Source organism: Aedes albopictus, chromosome 2 (assembly GCF_035046485.1).
Source record: "Aedes albopictus strain Foshan chromosome 2, AalbF5, whole genome shotgun sequence".
Classification (NCBI taxonomy): Eukaryota; Metazoa; Arthropoda; class Insecta; order Diptera; family Culicidae; genus Aedes; species Aedes albopictus.
In genome coordinates this window covers 75226805-75245867 of record NC_085137.1, presented here as the reverse complement: position 1 = coordinate 75245867, position 19063 = coordinate 75226805, and the positions used below count along the sequence as shown (strand labels likewise).

The 19063-nt window shown below is 43.7% G+C and overlaps 1 protein-coding gene across 1 annotated transcript; it reads left to right on the top strand.

Annotated features, from left to right (window-relative positions):
- The first annotated feature begins 14113 nt into the window (after positions 1-14113).
- LOC115255902 (uncharacterized protein K02A2.6-like) lies at positions 14114-18394 on the top strand. Its single transcript, XM_029854092.2, has one exon. It carries the CDS (start codon positions 14114-14116, stop codon positions 18392-18394), a length of 4281 nt encoding a protein of 1426 aa, XP_029709952.2.
- The last annotated feature ends 669 nt before the right edge of the window (positions 18395-19063 follow it).

Here is a 19063-nt window from a genome sequence, read left to right as displayed (position 1 = left end):
GAAGGAGGAAAGTTGCGAATTTTTGACAGTTTTCGGCATCGCGGCGCGGCCCGATGACAGCGTCGGTAAAGTAGGTTTTGGAACATTTTGCGTGCGCATAATACCGACTCACATCTCACTGGAGTCGGTTTGACACCTGGTGGCAGGAATGAAAAGCAATAGGGTAGGAGCATCAGTTTTGGATGGTCAGATGTTTTGGCCATAGGTGAATTTGACGGAAGCTAACGATCACTCTTTTCTCTGATGGCAGGAGTGAGAACCCTAAAAGCAAATCTGACGGAAGCTAACGATCCCTCCGCATCTGGTGGCAGGAATGGGAACCCTACGAAAAGAGTGATTCCGCTAAAGCAGGGTGTCTACTCATAACTCAAAATAAAATTCCCTGAGTTTTCCAGGTTATTCCAGATGAAATATTTATAATTAAAAAAATAACCCAAATTTAATTTTTAGAAAATTTGGGTTATTTTTTCAATTATGTCGGCCAAATTGCCTGAAACTTGATCATATTCAACTTTGTTGGGAAGGATTTGATGCCAACTCTGAGTTCAACAGGTTTCAATAAAAAACCATGACGAAGAGAACAAAACTGCCGAAAATACGTAAGTTTCCCTACTCTTCGAAAATTCTTTCAAGATTTCTGAGCATAATTCCTGGAATTTCTTCCAAAGTTTCTTCCTGGCTTTCCGCAGGATTCTTTCACATGAGATATCTGTACGTCCCGATATTTCTTGCAAAGGTTTTCCGATATACTTCTAAAGATTCTCGCTAGATTCCTCCTGAAGATTCATCCAAAACTATTCAAAGTTTCTTCAAGAATGTCATTGGTTGAACCTCGTAGCCATTCGGTTAGAGTCCGGATGGATGAGGGTTCGATTCGCGCTCCAAGCGATTAAATTTTTCACGAGAATAGCTTCTTATCCGTAGCCACTCCGTGTTAAGTTTCGTTCAATCGGTACAGCCGCCGGCTGAAGCCAGTGTCCATGTCTTTTTTTGTGGTTTTCCGGGACAGCTATCCTCCTAGGATGTCCTTAATATTTCTTCTCGGGATTACTATTATCTAGAACTATTTTCGAGATCTCTCATTTTTTTCTCAGGTTTTTCCTGAAGTTCCTGTTGAGATTTCTTCAATAACACTTTGCGGAGTTTCTCGCAAGATTTTATTTGAATTCCCTCGAATATTTCTTCATGAATATCCTATAAGGTATTTCGTAAGTTATCCCAGGAGACATTCTGAGGATAACCCGTAGAAGAATCCCTGCAATTACTTTGGGAGAAATCCCCAAAGGAGTATTCAGAAGCTCGGGAGAATTTCTGGTAAAGATTCCGGGAAGAATTTTGGGAATAATGCTCAGAATATCTGTAAAACCTCTCAGGTTGATCACTGCAAGAAATCCGTTACAACTACAAGAAACAGCCTGGCTCTGGAAGAATGCAAGAGAAGAATTCAATGAGAAAAATCAGCAATAACTCCTGTAGAAATCCCAGAAGGCACTCTGGAAAAAAATCTTAGGAGAAAATCCAGGGTAAGTTAAGAAAAAACTCTGAGAGACATCTCATGACCAACATCGGAAGGAACCTTCTGAGAGAAGTTCGAGGAGATACTCCGAGAAAAACCTCAGGTAAAACTTTTAACAAATTCCTGTAGAAGACCAGGAAGAACATCTCGAAGAAAGGCAAAAGCAATGGTTTGAAGATATAACAGGAAAAAAATGAAAGAAATCTCTTGAGGAACTCTTGCAGTAAATTCGTGAAAACTTCTACAGAAACCCTTGGAGGAACTTTAGTAGAAACCCCAGTAATAACTGCTTTAGCAACTGTGAAAGAAATTCTGTGAAGATCTTCTGGGGAAGCCCCAAGAGGAACAGCGGAAGGAATTGGGTAAAATTTCCGTGAGGAGTGCCGAAAGAAATTCCACGATTTATCCCGACAGATATTCTTATAGAGTATTCGGGATAAATTCTGGTAGAAATCCTATAGAGATTTCTTTGAAAAAAACACTGGAGGAACTCTGAGAAGAAATAGCATCCCCGTGAAAAACACCAGTAGAAATCGGTTGGAATTCAGGAATCCTGAAAGAATTCCGGAAGTATACCTTTCCGGAAAAAAATCAGAAAGGAATACCAAGAAAAATAGCGTCAAAAATGCGGAAGGAATTTTATAAGAAATCCTTGGAGACATTCCAGGAAGTATTTTTAAAGAAGTTCCAGAAAGAAATTCTGACGGAATTTCCGGAAAAAAAAATCCTTGTAGCGAAATTTCTATATGGATTTTTACTACCAGGTTCATACGACCCAATGTTTTTTTTTTTATCGGAGTAAAATTTCCCTGAGTACTCAAGAAATTCCCTGAGTATTCCAGGTTTTTCCCTGATAAATAAAATTCCCTGAGGATTCCCGGTTTTCCAGGTTTTTTTCCAGGTAGTAGACACCCTGTAAAATTTGCCATGGCGCAGCATACACACTTAAAAAATATTACCGAACTCGGTTAATTTTTCTACCGACCAGCACCGGTTTATCAGGTACCGAAAAGATCGCTTTAAAATGTGATTTTACCCATGATGTTTTGAAAAGCAACCGATTTTCGGTATACTTCCATCAATTTGATTGTCAGTTGAAGCGAAACCATCGGTGAAGCAGCTAAAGGTACGAGTTCGGTAGCAAATACCGAGAAAACTCGGTAAATCAAAGCAAAACAAAACTCCAAGCATTGTTTAAACTTCAAATGCGGTGAACTTCACGTTGGATGATTCAACCGAAAAGTCGGTTGCGCACTTCTTTTTGTTGGGAGACTGAACATAAGTGAAGTCGTAGTATGCCATGAATGTTATAGAGTTTAAGATTGTCAGAAATAAATGTATTCTAGTCAAGGTAAGTAAAAGGAAGGTAATCCAATATGCTAAATCATACAATCCGCCATATTGGAATTTGGAATGACAGCTGGCAAGTTTGTTTTGATTTGGAAGTTTATCAATGATAGCAAGCCATTACCCAAAAGGTCACTACATGGTGATTTCAACCAACGAGCTTGTGGTCTAATTTATTGCACTCAAATAATGCAATAACCCCAATGGTATGCTCTAGACTAGACAAAATATTACCCGTTCCATGCGAAACTTCTCTGAAACCCTGCGGAGTAATCTTGGCAACAGTTTGTAACACATAAGGCTTTCGGGAAAAATTCCCAACTGCTGCCGAAGGTACACCATCACGCTCAAAATTCTGATCTGTTGGTTTTTCTTTAAACTTTAGGCAGTGAAAATTCAGCATGCGTTTTGCTAAAATTGAGCGTATGGCGTTGAATTTATCACAATACCAGCAAAATCCAGCCGAAAAGTTGCATTAACTTGCATTGTAATTAACTTGCAATTCTACAACAAGGTCGACAACAAGTACCTGCCCTGCCACTGTGGAAATTTTTTCACTTGTTTGGAAGTATGTAAATAATAACCCCTAGCAACCCTAGCAACCTCACAGATACCGATAAAGTAGAGCGTAAACAAACTCGCCAGCAATCAACTCCAACACCCCCGCCATAAACCTCTCCCCGCGTCCACTTACTGCTTATATGCTAGTACCTTCCATTAAATTTACCTTGATTCTAGTTTTAACCACCACTGAAGACACACGTCTACAAGCTACTTTCTACAGGTTATGGGCCTGTTGCTAGCAGGGATGCCAGGTCAATTTTTGAAAAATCTGGATGATTTAGGATGATTTGTCTGGATTTGCGTGAAAACCTTACAAATTCCGGGCAAAAACCTTACAAATTCCGAGCAAAACCTTACAAATCCGGAAAACAAATGTCTGGATCTTCCAGACTTTTGTTAAATGAGACCTCAAAAATCTGGATAAATCCAGATAAATCTGGAAGGTTGGCAACGCTGGTTGCTAGCAAGCTAGAAAAATATTCAAGATGACTTCAAGTTCCGGAACTCAACCTAGCGGTTTCCCTGGAAGCTCATACGGTGGATCAAGCCTTCCTGCTCTCGAAAGATTGACCGGAAGAACGAATTGGTCATCGTGGAAGTTCGCAGCGAAGACATATCTGCAGCTGGAAGGACTTTGGGACGCAGTGAAACCGAAAAAGAAGGACGACGGAACATTCGAGGCTGTGAAAAAACCAAGGAAAAAACAGAAGGATCTTCGTGCGGAGCTGCAAATCATCTTGTTGCTGGATCCATCGATCTATGTTCACATCGAGGATGCGGAATCGGCCAGAGATGCCTGGGATCGATTGGAGCAAGCGTTCGAGGACAAAAGATTGGCCAGGCAAGTAGGACTACTGCACAAATTGCTTCGTTTGACCCTGGAAAGCTGCACTAGCATGGCAGAGTACGTCAACGAGGTGGTGGCTACTTCCAACCAGCTGAATTCGTTGGATTTCAAGATCCCGTCGCTGTGGGTTGGAATGCTGCTACTGGCCGGTCTCCCGAAGCAGTTCAATCCGATGATTATGGCGCTGGAAAACTCCGGCGTGGCAATCACCGGGGACTACGTGAAAACCAAGTTGCTGCAAGAGGAAGATGATTATCACCATAGCAACGGAAAAAACTATCAAGCCTTCGCAACCAACAAACGGCAGGATAGAAACGGGAAGCAGAAACAGAAGCCTACTGCACCGAAGGGTCCAAAATGCAGAAAATGTAACCGGTTCGGACACATCGCAAAGGACTGCAGGGAAGCACGGAAGGGCGACACGTTTTGCACGGTACTATCAACGTTCGACTTGGGAGAAGCAGACGATTGGATTTTCGATTCGGCCGCTTACGCACACATGACGCCAAGCAAGGACCTACTGGAAAGCTTCGACGATGGATGCGGTAAGGTAATGGCAGCTAACGGCGGCATGATGGACATCGTCGCTAGTGGTACGGCAAGGATTTGGCCGGCGTGCCAGAAGGACAAGGACGATGTTGCGATTAGTGACGTTCAGCTGATCCCTTCTCTGACTGCAAACCTTTTGTCAATATTATGTTTCTAGTTCAAAACCGAATTAGCGACATTTTTTCTTTGACTTCCGCTGCTTTTGTCTTGCGTTAAACACAATGTCGGAAGTGGGGCGCTGTATAGAGCACCAGGTGTATAATACAGCGCCCCACTTCCGACATTGTGTTTAACGAAAGGCAAAAGCAGCGGAAGTCAAAGAAAAAATGTCGCTAATTCGGTTTTGAACTGGAAACATAATAAGCAAAATTGTTCAGAAGGGTTATTCGGTGAACTTCACGAACCAAGGATGCAAGGTGCTGAATACCGAAGGCAAAGTTGTGGCGACTGGCAGCCACGTGAACAACCAATTCAAACTGGACAAGGCAGGCAGCGGACCGAAAACAGCATTGGCCTGTACATCCATTGAAAGCATGGAGCTGTGGCACAAACGAATGGGCCACTTAAACGGAGAAAACATTAGGAAGCTCGCAAACGGTTTAGCTGATGGAATCCGGATCAACGAGAAGGCTAGGAAGGATTGTCGAATCTGTCCGATGGGGAAGCAGGCTAGGCTACCATTCGGCAAGGAAGGATCTCGAGCTTCGGAAGTGCTACAATTGGGTTTTTAAATTAAGAAAAATTTAATGATTTTATATTTTTAAACAAAAGAGCCCTTTTTTCTGAGCCATTGTGATTTTTTTCAGATTTTTAGAACTTTATTTTGATACCTAAAATCAATTTCAAAGAGATTTTTTCAAATCACCTTTTGACAGCTGCGCAACTGTTTGACAGCTCCGCCCAGTATAAAATCCGACGAGGGGTGATTCATCAAATCGCTCCCATACAAACTTTAAATTGATTTTTAAATAGGTTCCCGGGCACCAAAATTCATGAAAATTTGGATTTCGGCTCAGTTTGGCATGCAGATTCAGAATATCGAATTATCTCAACACCCCTAAAGAAGCCAATTGGTTCATTCCGACATCAACGGGCCGATGGAGGAGACCTCTCTAGGGGGTAATCGTTATTACATCACCTTCATCGACGATAAAAACTCGGCGCATGTGCGTATATTTCCTGAAACGAAAATCGGAGGATGAAGTCATGGACGTTTTCCGAAACTTCCACGCTATGGCGGAGCGCCAGACCGGAAAGAAGTTGAAGCACAAACGAAGATAAATTCGTCTGTGGTTGAAGTCCATCCGGACCGATAATGGTAAGGAATATACTAACAAAGGTTTTCAATCTTACCTCAGTTCAAAAGGAATCCGTCACGAAACCACAAACGACTATACCCCCGAGCAAAATGGCATGGCGGAACGTGCTAACCGGACGATTGTGGAGAAGGCACGGTGCTTGTTGTTCGAGTAAAAGCTCTCGAAACGTTTTTGGGCCGAAGCCGTGTCAACCGCTGTCTACTTGACCAACCGATCGCCAACCCGTGGTCACAACATGACGCCCGAGGAAGCCTGGAGTGGAAAGAAGCCAACTCTCTCGCACGTGCGTATTTTCGGAACGCCGTGAGGTAATATTCTTGGACGAGGCAGCTGCTGAAGCTAGCGAATCGGGATCGGTGCAGCGGGATATCGTGGTCCTGCAAAAAGCAACCAACAGTTGCACTTTCGAAGTGTGAAGCGGAGTACATGGCGGTATCGGCCGCCGTACAAGCATCCTGGTGGCGCGGTAGGGGCTGTCCATAAACCACGTGGTCATTAGGGGGGGGGGGGGGGGGGGGTTCGGCCAATGACCATTTTGTATGGACAAATAAAATTTTTTGTATGGACTAATGACCACGCGGGGGGGGGGGGGGGGGTTGAAAAGTCCCAAAAAAATGACCACGTGGTTTATGGACAGCCCCGTATCTCAAGTTTGTTTGGAGAAACACTTGAGAGAGTTAATAAAAGACGTATGGATTGGCTGTAGTCTGAAGAACGAATGAAAAGTTTTATTCAACTGTTTGGTCTATTAAACAATCGTTGCTAGGGTGAGTGTCACTATAATAGACAGTCGTAGGTTACTACAATTAACTTCAATCTCAATACTCCCCCTTAACCTACGATGCCAAGCATTTTCTTGAAATTTTCATGAACTTGCTTTGTTAGAGGCTTCGTGAATCCGTCTGCCGGTTGCTGCTTCGTTGAAACGTAGTCCAGGGTTACATTTCCTCGATTTAGCGTCTCCCGTACAAAATGATAACGAATATCAATGTGCTTCGTCCTCGGATTGAAACCTTGATTTTTGGCAACGCAGATTGCCGACTGATTGTCGCACATAATCGGGACCACCTGCTGCTCGTCGAATTGCTTGAGTAATTGCTGCCACCAGAGAGCTTCTTGTGCAGTTCTTGATAGCGCAATATATTCGGCTTCACACGTCGATAAAGCCACGGCGTCCTGTCGCTTGGAGTTCCAAGATATAGCTCCTCCCATTTTGGTAAAAACGTAGCCCGTCGTAGATTTTCGTTCATCTGCATCTCCTCCCCAATCCGAATCGGAATACGCCGTTAGAGTAGGATTGTAGCATGTGGAAAACTGGAGACGGTTGTTCAGTGTTCCTTTTAGATACCTCATTATACGTTTTACTGCTTTTTTGTTTTCACCACGTCAGCTGTGAGATTGATGCCGGATGCCTGCAGCCCCATAATCATCGGATTATAATATTCCGGAAGTCCTTTGAGCAGCAAGGAAGCAAGCCACTGATCATTGACTTCGAATCCTATTTCACTCAAATCGTTCGCCGTCGTCACGAGCTGATCCACGTAATCTTCCACCGTTTCGGATTCTTCAAGTTTGATGGATGTCAACTTGTCCAGGAGTCCAAACCTTCTGATGAGCCCGTTATCTTGAAACGCTTGTTGCAGCTTATCCCAAGCTTCTTTGGATGTTTTCGCCGTCTTGACCAAACTGTAGTTCTGCTTCTCCAAGGACAAACAAATGGTTGCCAACGCGCGCTCGCACATCTCTGGATCCACTTCCTGGTTTTCAGCAGGTTTCACTGCTCGCCACGTTCCCTCGCGTATGAGGATCATTTTCATCGCAAAGGACCAGGAGGCATAATTCTGACGTCCTTTCAATTTCTCCATGGCCGGTAGACTAACTGCGTTTCCGAACGACCGCACCGGCGCCGCTGGCCGCACACCAACTCCACTTGTTGTTGCGCCATCTCCTATGCCGATTCCTCTCGATCCGCCACCAGTACTCCTACCGCCTTGAGAGCTTGAATCCTCCCTTGGAAGAACCATCTTGCACACGCCAGAAATATTCACTTCTTTGCCTTACTATTCTTCAGCTATGGCCAACGTCCTGGGCCCATAACCACTTGAGAGAGTTAATAAAAGACGTATGGATTGGCTGTAGTCTGAAGAACGAATGAAAAGTTTTATTCAACTGTTTGGTCTATTAAACAATCGTTGCTAGGGTGAGTGTCACTATAATAGACAGTCGTAGGTTACTACAATTAACTTCAATCTCAATAGAAACGCAGGCAATCCAGATAAACTGCGACAACCAAAGCTGCATAGCGATAGCGAAGAATGGCGGGTACAATCCCCGCACAAAACATATCGACATTCGACATCACTACATCAGAGAAGCCCTCGATCGTGGAGTTGTCAACCTGGCCTACGTGAGTACGGATGAGCAGATAAATAGCAGACGGACTAACGAAGACATTGCAGAAACCGAAGTTGGAATATTTCCGAAGTTGCTGGGAATCACTATGACTTCAGGAGGAGTGTTGGGAGACTGAACAAAAGTGAAGTCGTAGTATGCCATGAATGTTATAGAGTTTAAGATTGTCAGAAATAAATGTATTCTAGTTTTAACCACCACTGAAGACACACCTCTACAAGCTACTTTCTACACTTTTGACTGAGCAAATCAATCGGCCATATTTGTTTCGGAAGTGAAGGCTTTTGCATTCGGATCGTAAATTACAATCGCAGAGGAAATAGGTAAGAAAAATTGTTTTTATTCTATTTCTATAATAACTATGTTGACTGCAGATTTGTGTTTTTAGCCCACTGACGATCTCCAGTACAAATATTATGGCGCCAGCACCAAACCGAATAGCGACGTTTTGACTAGCGACGCTTTTCGACTAGCGACACTTTTTTTCAGTACCGGGTGGGGTGCGCTGGGTGCGTTCAATGATGCACTATCATATACGTCACTTCCGATGTATGTTGTAAACAACTCTAAATTAGCAAAAATATTTTTCTCAAAAAAAGTTTTTTGATTTTCAATCGAATTCATAATATCACGGACGAACAAGCAACAAAGCAATTCCCTTGGAAATTCCCAAGGGCTTTTAGAAACCTCAAATGAAGCGGCGGGGATGTACAGGGGATAGACAAAATGATCGGGACAGGCAAAATTTTCCCTTCTAAAAAAATATTCAAATAGCTGTAACTTTTTGAAAAGTGCATCAAATATTCTCAAATTTTGACTGTAAGTGGATCAATTAGTTGTGTATCAGTGGACAAAATTTGGAAAAGATCGGGCTATTCTGCACGAAGTTATAAAGATTCTAGAAAAAGGTATATTTATCCGATAGCCAACTTTGAGCTGTTATATCTCCGGATTCAATGAACTGAATGCAATGAAATTTTGACCATTTATGACTTATATAATGAGCTTTGAAAAACTTTTGACTTAACTTGAAATTATTTACGAGATAGATGTAGGAAGGCCGACTTCAGCCCATCTATTCGAGGGTAAAGGGACAAGCAAAGGAAACAAAATGTTTCAGTCTGCAAAACGGAAAGACCAAATGTAGAAGGCTATGTAGTCTTAGTCCATTTGGCAGTCTAGTCTACCGCAAGATAGATGTAGAAAGTACGACTTTAGTCCATCTATTCGAGGGTAAAGAGACACGCAAAGGAAACATATTGTTTCAGTCTGCATTAGATAAGACCAAATGAAGGAGACTTGTCTTAGTCCATTTGGCAGTCCCGTGAACCATGAGACGAAGAAAGTTTATTTGACTTCAGTTGAGTCCATGGTAAAGGGACATGTAAATAATATGTACAAAATCGTTATTGAAAGTTGAAAAGAAGCTTTATCTTTACAGATTGACCATTGGACAGAACATTCGTTATTATCTTCCTTGCAAAACCATGAAGCAATAAGGTACAAGCGGAGAAAGTTACCTTGGACAATTGTGAAGAAAAAAAGTTGAGTATCAAATGGCGAAAACTATTCGTTTAGCGAAGTTACTGAGGTAATGTCAATTGCAATGAGGTAAGAATGATCATCTGACAATATTATAAGAAGAGATGGTAGGGCGAGTAACGTAGTATAATTAATTATATTTTACCAAGTATCAATGTTATTCTCATTTTCTATTTTAATTTAGAAACATGTGTTGGACAAATTGTGAAACCGGACCCTTAAGGAATGACGGATATCCAAAATGGTCTATCGATTACCTGGAGAAGCTAAGAAGTGCAAACATGAACTTAACGATACATACACAGGGTTGTTACGAGAAGCGTGGAAAAAAATCCGCGCCAAATCCGCGCGAGCAAAATTTGAATCCGCGCCAAATCCGCGCGATTGTGAAATGAAATTCGCGTCAAATCCACGAGAGTGTGGAAGTAAAGTTTATTTTTTCTACATTGCGTATATATTAAACATAAAATTTGAACAATCTACAATGGTGTATAAAGAAAAGGCACTTTCAACTGAAATGGACTAATTGAGGTGGGAGCTAAACTGTTGATTCGTAAATTAACGCTGTTCATCTAAAATGTTCTAAGCTTTCTGCAATTTGAAGACGTTTTGCCACAACTCTATTTCATGTTTTTTTAGCAATGTTCCTTAAATAAGTTTTAGTAAAATCGTTGCCGCAATCTACAGAGTGTTCTTGGAAAAATCTGCCAGAGCCCGTCATTCAGGAGAATATACCAAAAGATTTGTTAAGAAATTTCTATCAAAGAAAATATTGGAAAAATTAAAAAAAAATAACCATGGAGCTATCTCTTCAAAATCATTGAAAAGACCGGAATGAAACGGGAAGAATTTCTGAAGTTTTTATATACAGTACCCGATACAAAATATGTATTTCGAGGAATTCTAAAAATAATGAGCATGAATTTGAGTAGGACATTGTTTTTTTTTTTTTTTTTTTTCATAGTGATTACGGCGGTAGCACACTGTGCTTATGTTCTAACACCGCACCCTTTCCCTACGTTTGCTTCTATGAGCCTCTATTTTTGTTTCAACACACAGAAGTACGTAGGCATATCGTGGCCCAAGTCGACACTGTTTTGGCCTGCGTTGAACAAAAATAGTTTTAATAAAAGTTTCCCATTGTTGCCGTTTCACTATGTGTTTTTGTATGTCGAACCGCGCTGAGAAGCTAATCGAAAGTACATATTGTGTTTCACTATCAATTTGTGTACTGTATTGTATTGTATTGTGTTGCTCCCTGCTGTACCTGTATCGCTTCTGTATTTGGTGAGCATCGTAGCATAATCAATCGCGTTCGCCATTGCCTCGCGCGGAAAAAAACAGACAATAGATGCGCGGGTGTTTAGTTTATTATCGTGTTGTTCTTTGCTGTACGTGTACATGCATCGCTTCTATATGGGGTAACTATCGTACAGCATTATCGATCGCGTTCGCCTCTATAACGCGCGGAACCACTACACAAGATGCGCGGGACAAAACAAATCGCTATTGTAATAGAGATCGCGACGCGTATTTCCCGTATATCCCCGCGAGACAGCTGTGGGTACGCCGTAGACTCCACGGCTTCCAGTAGCAATGGTTGCCGAACCAACACTCTCTTCCCCTACCGCCGACCACAAGGACGCCGTTATCGACTTTCAAATGTCACAAGCCTCTTATTCACTGGTAGCAAACCCCGATTACGACTACTCCGGTCAATCACGGAGCAGCAACCACGATGTGTACGGTCATCTTTGCTTTGCAGACAGCGCTGAGCACCTAATCGATCTATCACCCCCAGAAACCTTTTCGTGCTGTTTTGTGTTGTTTGACTTACCCACTTGAAGAGTGCTTATTGTTTTATACTCAACCTATGTCGTCCGTTTTCGAAGATAATTCTCCGCTTATCCGGTTAGATCCTCGGCGTACCATGATCAGAAAGGGAAGAAAGAGAGTTAAGAATGCAATATTAGAGATTATTCATGCAGATTATGTGTGATAACTTCTGGATCTCTGTGTTTTTTTTGTAACATTTATAAAGATAAGTTTACCGTTGTTGGTCAACAACTAGCGAATAAGGTTATTCATATAGGTACAACAAAGTAGCAAAGATTAAAAAGTGTTTTGGAATCTACTTTTATTAGTTTTTTTACCTTCACCAACAAGCCTCTTGAGAGAATAGCATTCAACATCTAAATTATTAATTCTCTAACGCGAATTTGTTATCACCCTGCCCTGTCTAAGATATATACCGTGACATCAACCAACCCCAATCACTCCCCCTCGGCTCCCAATTCCGCTCACCCCATTTCTTTGGATGGCGTGAACGGAACTAGGAACCGAAAAAAAGTGCCGGAATTAGGGTAATTGATCCGATCATGGAGGAGTTAAGCGCTGGGTTCATGTTTAAACCACAATTGTATCGCCCCAAGCAAACTTTTTACATGGATTGAACTGAAAATAATAAAATCCATCCTTAATCTACGGGAAAATAACGAAATATTGCCACTTTGATGTTGTTATGAGCATTTTATTCGTTTTTATCTGAAAGATCATTGTGTTCCTAATGTTGCGGTATGTGTTCCTAATGTTGCGGTATTTTGTTCCTATTGTTGCGGTATCCCATTGAAATCATATGGGATACCGCAACATTAGGAACACTACCGCAACAATAGGAACACAGCAGCAAACACATTTATGAAAATATTTTTTTAAAATAGGTTTTTGGGCAAATCTTAAGCAAACAAATGGTGCAATCTCATAATTTAAGCACCATACATCTATTAAAAATACCTTTTGGTAACATTTCAGTCGAAAAAGTGCTCAATTGCCATTACCGCAACAATAGGTACTACCGCAACGATGGGAACAATTACCCTAGGTGATGTCACGGTATGTGTAATGCAGTTATACCTCCCACACTCACTCTTGCATTCCATAATAAAATTGGACCCTTCTCCAATCAATGTCGTCATGCTATCCACTCCTGAGTTTATGCTTAGTTAAAATATATGCTTAGTTAAAATAAAAATAGTTTCAGGGAAATGAAATAGAGTAGCACAAATCTACTTGTTAGTATTAACTACTATGTACTACTACTTCTACTACTACTGGTACTTACTATAACACCTACTTATGATTAACTACAGCAGATCACATCCGCTAAAATTGTGACTGCCACTGATTAAATTAAACAGTGCAATGAGTGATTGTTAGCTTCCCAGCCTTGTTAGTAATTAGAGGGTTAGTATAGGCTGGTAGTGGGCCCTGTCGGCTCCCCCAGCACTGCGCGTAGACAACTGTTGTTAGATCATGCGACAGCGACTAAACGTATGCTGGAGGCACGGCAAATCAAGCGTATGTATATAATGCAATAGGCAACGGTATGATTACTAGGATTCGATTTTAGTTTAATTTAATAACTATATGCGCTAACTCTAATCAGAGTTGTTTTTAAGCACTATTCCATTTACTATTTCAATAATTTTAATTACTATAATTAATCTATTCTATCAAGAATTATATAAGACTCAAACTTGCAAAAGCTTGCTAACGAATGAATTACAAACTATTAATACAAATTTTCTCTATATGACGACGCTTGATAAGCCATCGTCAATCCCATCACTCTTAGACAGGGATGAATTTGAGTAGGACATTGTGAGGTGTTGGGAGGACCACCCTATCCCACTACGAACGCAGCCGAAACATCCTTCGGGGCTCTTCCGCTGACAGCCGTCAGCTTGTGACAGATGTCATCGAGTTTCGGTGTGCATCGTTCTTCGTTGACCGTCATCATATAATTGCGATCGCCGGCTCGCGTGCATACACGTTTTACATAGTAAATTGTTTTATTTAATAAAGTTATGTTTTAACCCGTTAATGCGAGTCGCGCCCATAAGCATATCACGTATCGCAACAGTGGCGACGAGGCGGTAGTAAAATCGTGCTAAAAATCGCGCGTTCATCCCGAGAAAAGGCGTTCTTCGTGGATCGGTAGTAGGAGAAAATTGTGCGATGGCGACAAACAATGGCGGTAGTGCACCAGGTTCGGGAGGTCAACAACAGTCGGGCAATATCACCGACACCATTGTGCAGATCCTCCGTAATCAGCAAGCACTCATGGGGCAAATGTCGCAGCAACTGGCAGCCACCCAATCCGCCATCAAAAGTTTGTCCCGCGATGAAGTGGTACTCGATTCGCTTTCCAGTAACATGGTGGAATTCGTGTACAACAAAGAAAGCGGTAATACCTTCGATGCCTGGTTCTCCCGCTACAGTGATCTGTTTGACCGTGACGCTTCCAAGCTGGATGATGCCGCGAAAGTGCGTCTACTCCTGCGCAAGCTCAGCCCGCCGGATCACGAGCGTTATAACAGCTTTATTCTGCCCAAAACTGCTCGGGAATTCACCTTCGCCGAGACTGTGGAAAAGCTGAAGGCGCTTTTTGGTGCAACCATTTCCATCTTTCGGCGGCGCTATAACTGTCTCCAAACAACCAAGGAGGACAGTGAAGACTACCTCGCGTATTCCTGCAAAGTGAACAAGTCGTGCGTTGATTTTAAGCTGTCTGAGCTGACCGAAGAACAGTTCAAGTGTTTGACGTTTGTGTGTGGACTCAAGTCGAAGCAAGACGCGGAGATCAGAATGCGCCTCATCAACAAGCTCAATGAAGCTGAAGATCTCACACTCCAACAAGTGGTTGAACAGTGCAACAGCCTGGTGAACCTCAAACAGGACACCGTGCTTGTGGAGAACCCGTCATCAGTGAATTTTGTGGCACACAACAAGCGGAACAAACCCTATCGGTCGAGCAGCAACAGTCCTTCTCGAGATCAACCAAGAACACCCTGCTGGTCCTGCGGCGGGATGCATTTCAACAAGGATTGCCGATTTCGCGACCACAAGTGCCGTGATTGCGGGAAGCAGGGTCACAAAGAGGGGTACTGCTCCTGTTTCTCTTCGAAGTCATCGTCTGGCGCGTCAAGTTCAAAGAAGCCAGCACCGAAGAACAAGAAGAAGAAGCGAAACCAGTCAACGAAAACAGTGACAGTGCAGAACATCAGTCAAGGCCGGAAGTTCATCGACGTCAAGCTCAATGGTGTTCCTCTCCGGCTGCAACTGGACACGGGATCGGATGTGTCGATCATTTCGCACCGTTCGTGGATCAAGCTCGGTCGACCAAAAGTGCAAACAGCATCATGTCAAGCAAGAACAGCGTCTGGAGAGCCTCTGGATCTGGTCTCGGAGTTGCACTGTAGCATTACCCTGAACAACGTCACGAAGGAGGGTAAGTGTTACGTCGCCGCTCCTAACGTCCATCTAGACATTTTAGGGATTGATCTCATGGATATGTTTGGATTGTGGAACCAGTCCATCACGTCGTTCTGCAATCAAGTGACCACCGAGGAAACCCAAGAAGTCGCTGACCTCCGTGCCCAATTTCCGAACGTTTTCACCACGAAGTTGGGCTTATACAACAAAACTCCAGTTCAGTTGGTGCTGAAGAACAATCCAAAACCGGTGTTTCGACCCAAACGACCGGTAGCTTACAGCATGGAGAGCGCTGTGGAGGAAGAACTTCGACGGTTGGAGAGCCTCGATATCCTGAAGAAGGTCAACTTTTCCGATTGGGCGGCCCCGATCGTTGCCGTCCGAAAGCCGAACGGGACGGTTCGAATATGTGCGGATTTCTCAACAGGCCTGAATTCCGCGTTAGAACCGAACTGTTATCCTCTGCCGTTGCCCGAGGATATCTTTACGAAGATGGCAAATTGTCGATATTTCAGCCACATTGATTTATCGGACGCATACCTTCAGGTTCCTGTCGACGAAGCAAGCCAGCAGCTCCTCACCATTAACACCCACAAAGGCCTATACCAGTTCACCAGGTTATCGCCCGGCGTAAAATCTGCTCCGGGGGCCTTCCAGCAGATAATGGACACCATGCTCGCTGGTCTCACGTTCACCGTTGGTTATTTGGATGACGTTCTGGTCGGAGGTCGTACGAAGGCCGAGCATCAACGAAATCTGCAGAAAGTTCTCGCTCGCTTGCAGGAATTCGGCTTCACGGTGCGCATCGAAAAATGTAGCTTCAGCATGCGTCAAGTGAAGTACCTGGGTCAAATACTGGACGGAGACGGTATCAGGCCAGACCCGGATAAGGTGGCGGCCATTGTCAACATGCCACCCCCGCACGACGTACCCACTCTTCGGTCGTATCTGGGTGCCATAAATTACTATGGGAAGTATGTGAAGGAGATGCGCACTCTTCGGCAGCCGATGGACGAGCTGCTAAAGGCGGAAAACAAGTTCAACTGGTCATCCGCCTGTCAGAAGTCATTCGATCGTTTTCGAGAAATTCTTCAATCACCGCTGCTGCTCACACACTACAACCCATCAATGGACATCGTTGTGTCAGCGGATGCGTCATCGGTCGGGCTGGGAGCCCGCATTGCACATAAGTTCCCCGACGGATCGGTGAAAGCCATCTACCACGTGTCTCGAAGCTTGACTGCAGCGGAAACAAATTACAGCCAAGTGGAAAAAGAAGGCCTGGCCCTTGTGTTTGCCGTGACTCGGTTCCACCGGATGTTGTTCGGTAGAAAATTCACTCTAGAAACCGATCACAAACCGTTGTTGCAGATTTTTGGCTCTAAAAAGGGCATTCCCACCTACACTGCAAACAGGCTTCAAAGGTGGGCCCTGACACTTCTACTCTACGACTTCGAAATCTGCTACATCTCCACCGACAGCTTCGGGCATGCGGACGTATTATCAAGGCTAATCAACAGTCACGTGCGTCCCGAAGAAGAATATGTCATCGCCTCCCTAGAGCTGGAACACAGCATACGAACAACCATCAACGACTCGTTACAAGCTTTCCCGCTCTCGTTCAAGGTCATCCAGGGGGCAACTAAAAGTGACGACTGCTTACTGCGAACCATTCGTTTCGTCAATGAAGGTTGGCCGTCGAACAAAGGAACTATCAGCGACCCCGCAACCCAACAGTTCTATCTTCGTCGTGAACATCTCTCCATCGTTGCTGGATGCCTCATGTATGGTGAAAGGTTGGTCATTCCGTCAACCTGTCGGAAGAAAGTGCTGCAGCAGCTGCACAAGGGGCACCCTGGTGTGGAGCGTATGCGCTCCATAGCTCGTCAGTATGTTTATTGGCCAAATATCGACGATGATGTGTCCCGACTAGTCCGTTCCTGCAACGAGTGCGCCAGTGTAGCCAAGACAGACCGGAAAACGAATCTGGAGTCCTGGCCCAAACCAGCGAAGCCGTGGCAGCGCCTGCACTTGGATTTCGCCGGTCCACTAGATGGGAGCTATTTTCTCATCCTGGTCGATTCGTTCACAAAGTGGCCAGAAGTAGTTCGAACGAACAACATTACTACAGCGACAACCTTGCGAATACTCCGTGGCATCTTCGCAAGATACGGGCAACCGGAAACATTGGTTACCGACAACGGAACTCAACTAACCAGTGACAAATTCGAAGCATACTGCTCAGCAAACGGGATCGTCCACCTGAAAACTGCTCCATATCATCCGCAGTCCAACGGACTTGCGGAGCGGTTCGTGGATACATTCAAGCGAACCCTCAAGAAAATCACCGCAGGGGGGGAAACCCTCGACGAAGCCATCGATAGTTTTCTGCTGTGCTATAGATCAACACCGTGTCGAAGCGCTCCAGATGGAAAGTCGCCTGGGGAGCTAATGTACGGAAGGCCGATTCGGACATCCCTGGAACTCCTTCGGCCACCGACACCGTACAATGAACCATCCAAGGACCAAGCCAAGCAGTTCAACCGGAAACACGGAACAAAAGCTCGAGAATACCATCCCCAAGATCTCGTTTGGACCAAAGCCTACTCTGCAAACACTTGGACCTGGACACCTGGAAAAGTGATCGAACGTATCGGTAGTGTGATGTACAACATTTGGCTACCATCGAAGCAAAACCTAGTTCGGTCCCACTGTAACCAAATGCGGAAACGTTACGAGTCCGAAGACAACACCCAACTCAGCAGTACACCGATACACGCTCAAGTTCCGCTAGCGATTCTCCTGGACAGCTGGGGCCTACGCAACACCATACCTGAACCGGAAGTAGAAAGTAGTCAGCCAGTATCTCCTTTGCCAGCTGCGCTACTCGAGGACCTGCAGCCAGTTCCACAACGTCGTCAACGAACTCCCCAAACCAATCTACAGCAACAATCGATTCCTACTCGCCAGTCTTCAAGAGTCCGAAGGCTGCCTGTGAGGTACGAGCCGTACAGCCTTTATTAACAGGGGGAGGTGTTGGGAGGACCACCCTATCCCACTACGAACGCAGCCGAAACATCCTTCGGGGCTCTTCCGCTGACAGCCGTCAGCTTGTGACAGATGTCATCGAGTTTCGGTGTGCATCGTTCTTCGTTGACCGTCATCATATAATTGCGATCGCCGGCTCGCGTGCATACACGTTTTACATAGTAAATTGTTTTATTTAATAAAGTTATGTTTTAACCCGTTAATGCGAGTCGCGCCCATAAGCATATCACGTATCGCAACATGAGGGTAATTCTTAGAAATTTGAAAACAATGCTAATGTCTGGAGAATCCTAGTGAGACATTATAGAAAGAAACTTAAACTTTAGATAAGTATTACACTAGTTTACAAAATAAAACGATAGTCGTGAACTTCTGTCAACGACCAAAATTTTTGAAGCACAATTTCGAAACCGTGCTTCAAAAAATTTAAGTTTTAACTCAAAATCGAGTTTTACAACTTTTTAAAATATGGAATTTCATAAAATTCAAATATCTTGCGTTTTGTTCAACCAATTTTGAATCTTTTTCTATAAATTAAAAGCTGAATATAACACCATTCAATCATCTGAATGCAGGTTTTGCGTCAGATTGATGAAAATCAAGATATTGGCGAGTTTTGGGGGCAATCTCCTTAAATTTTATCAA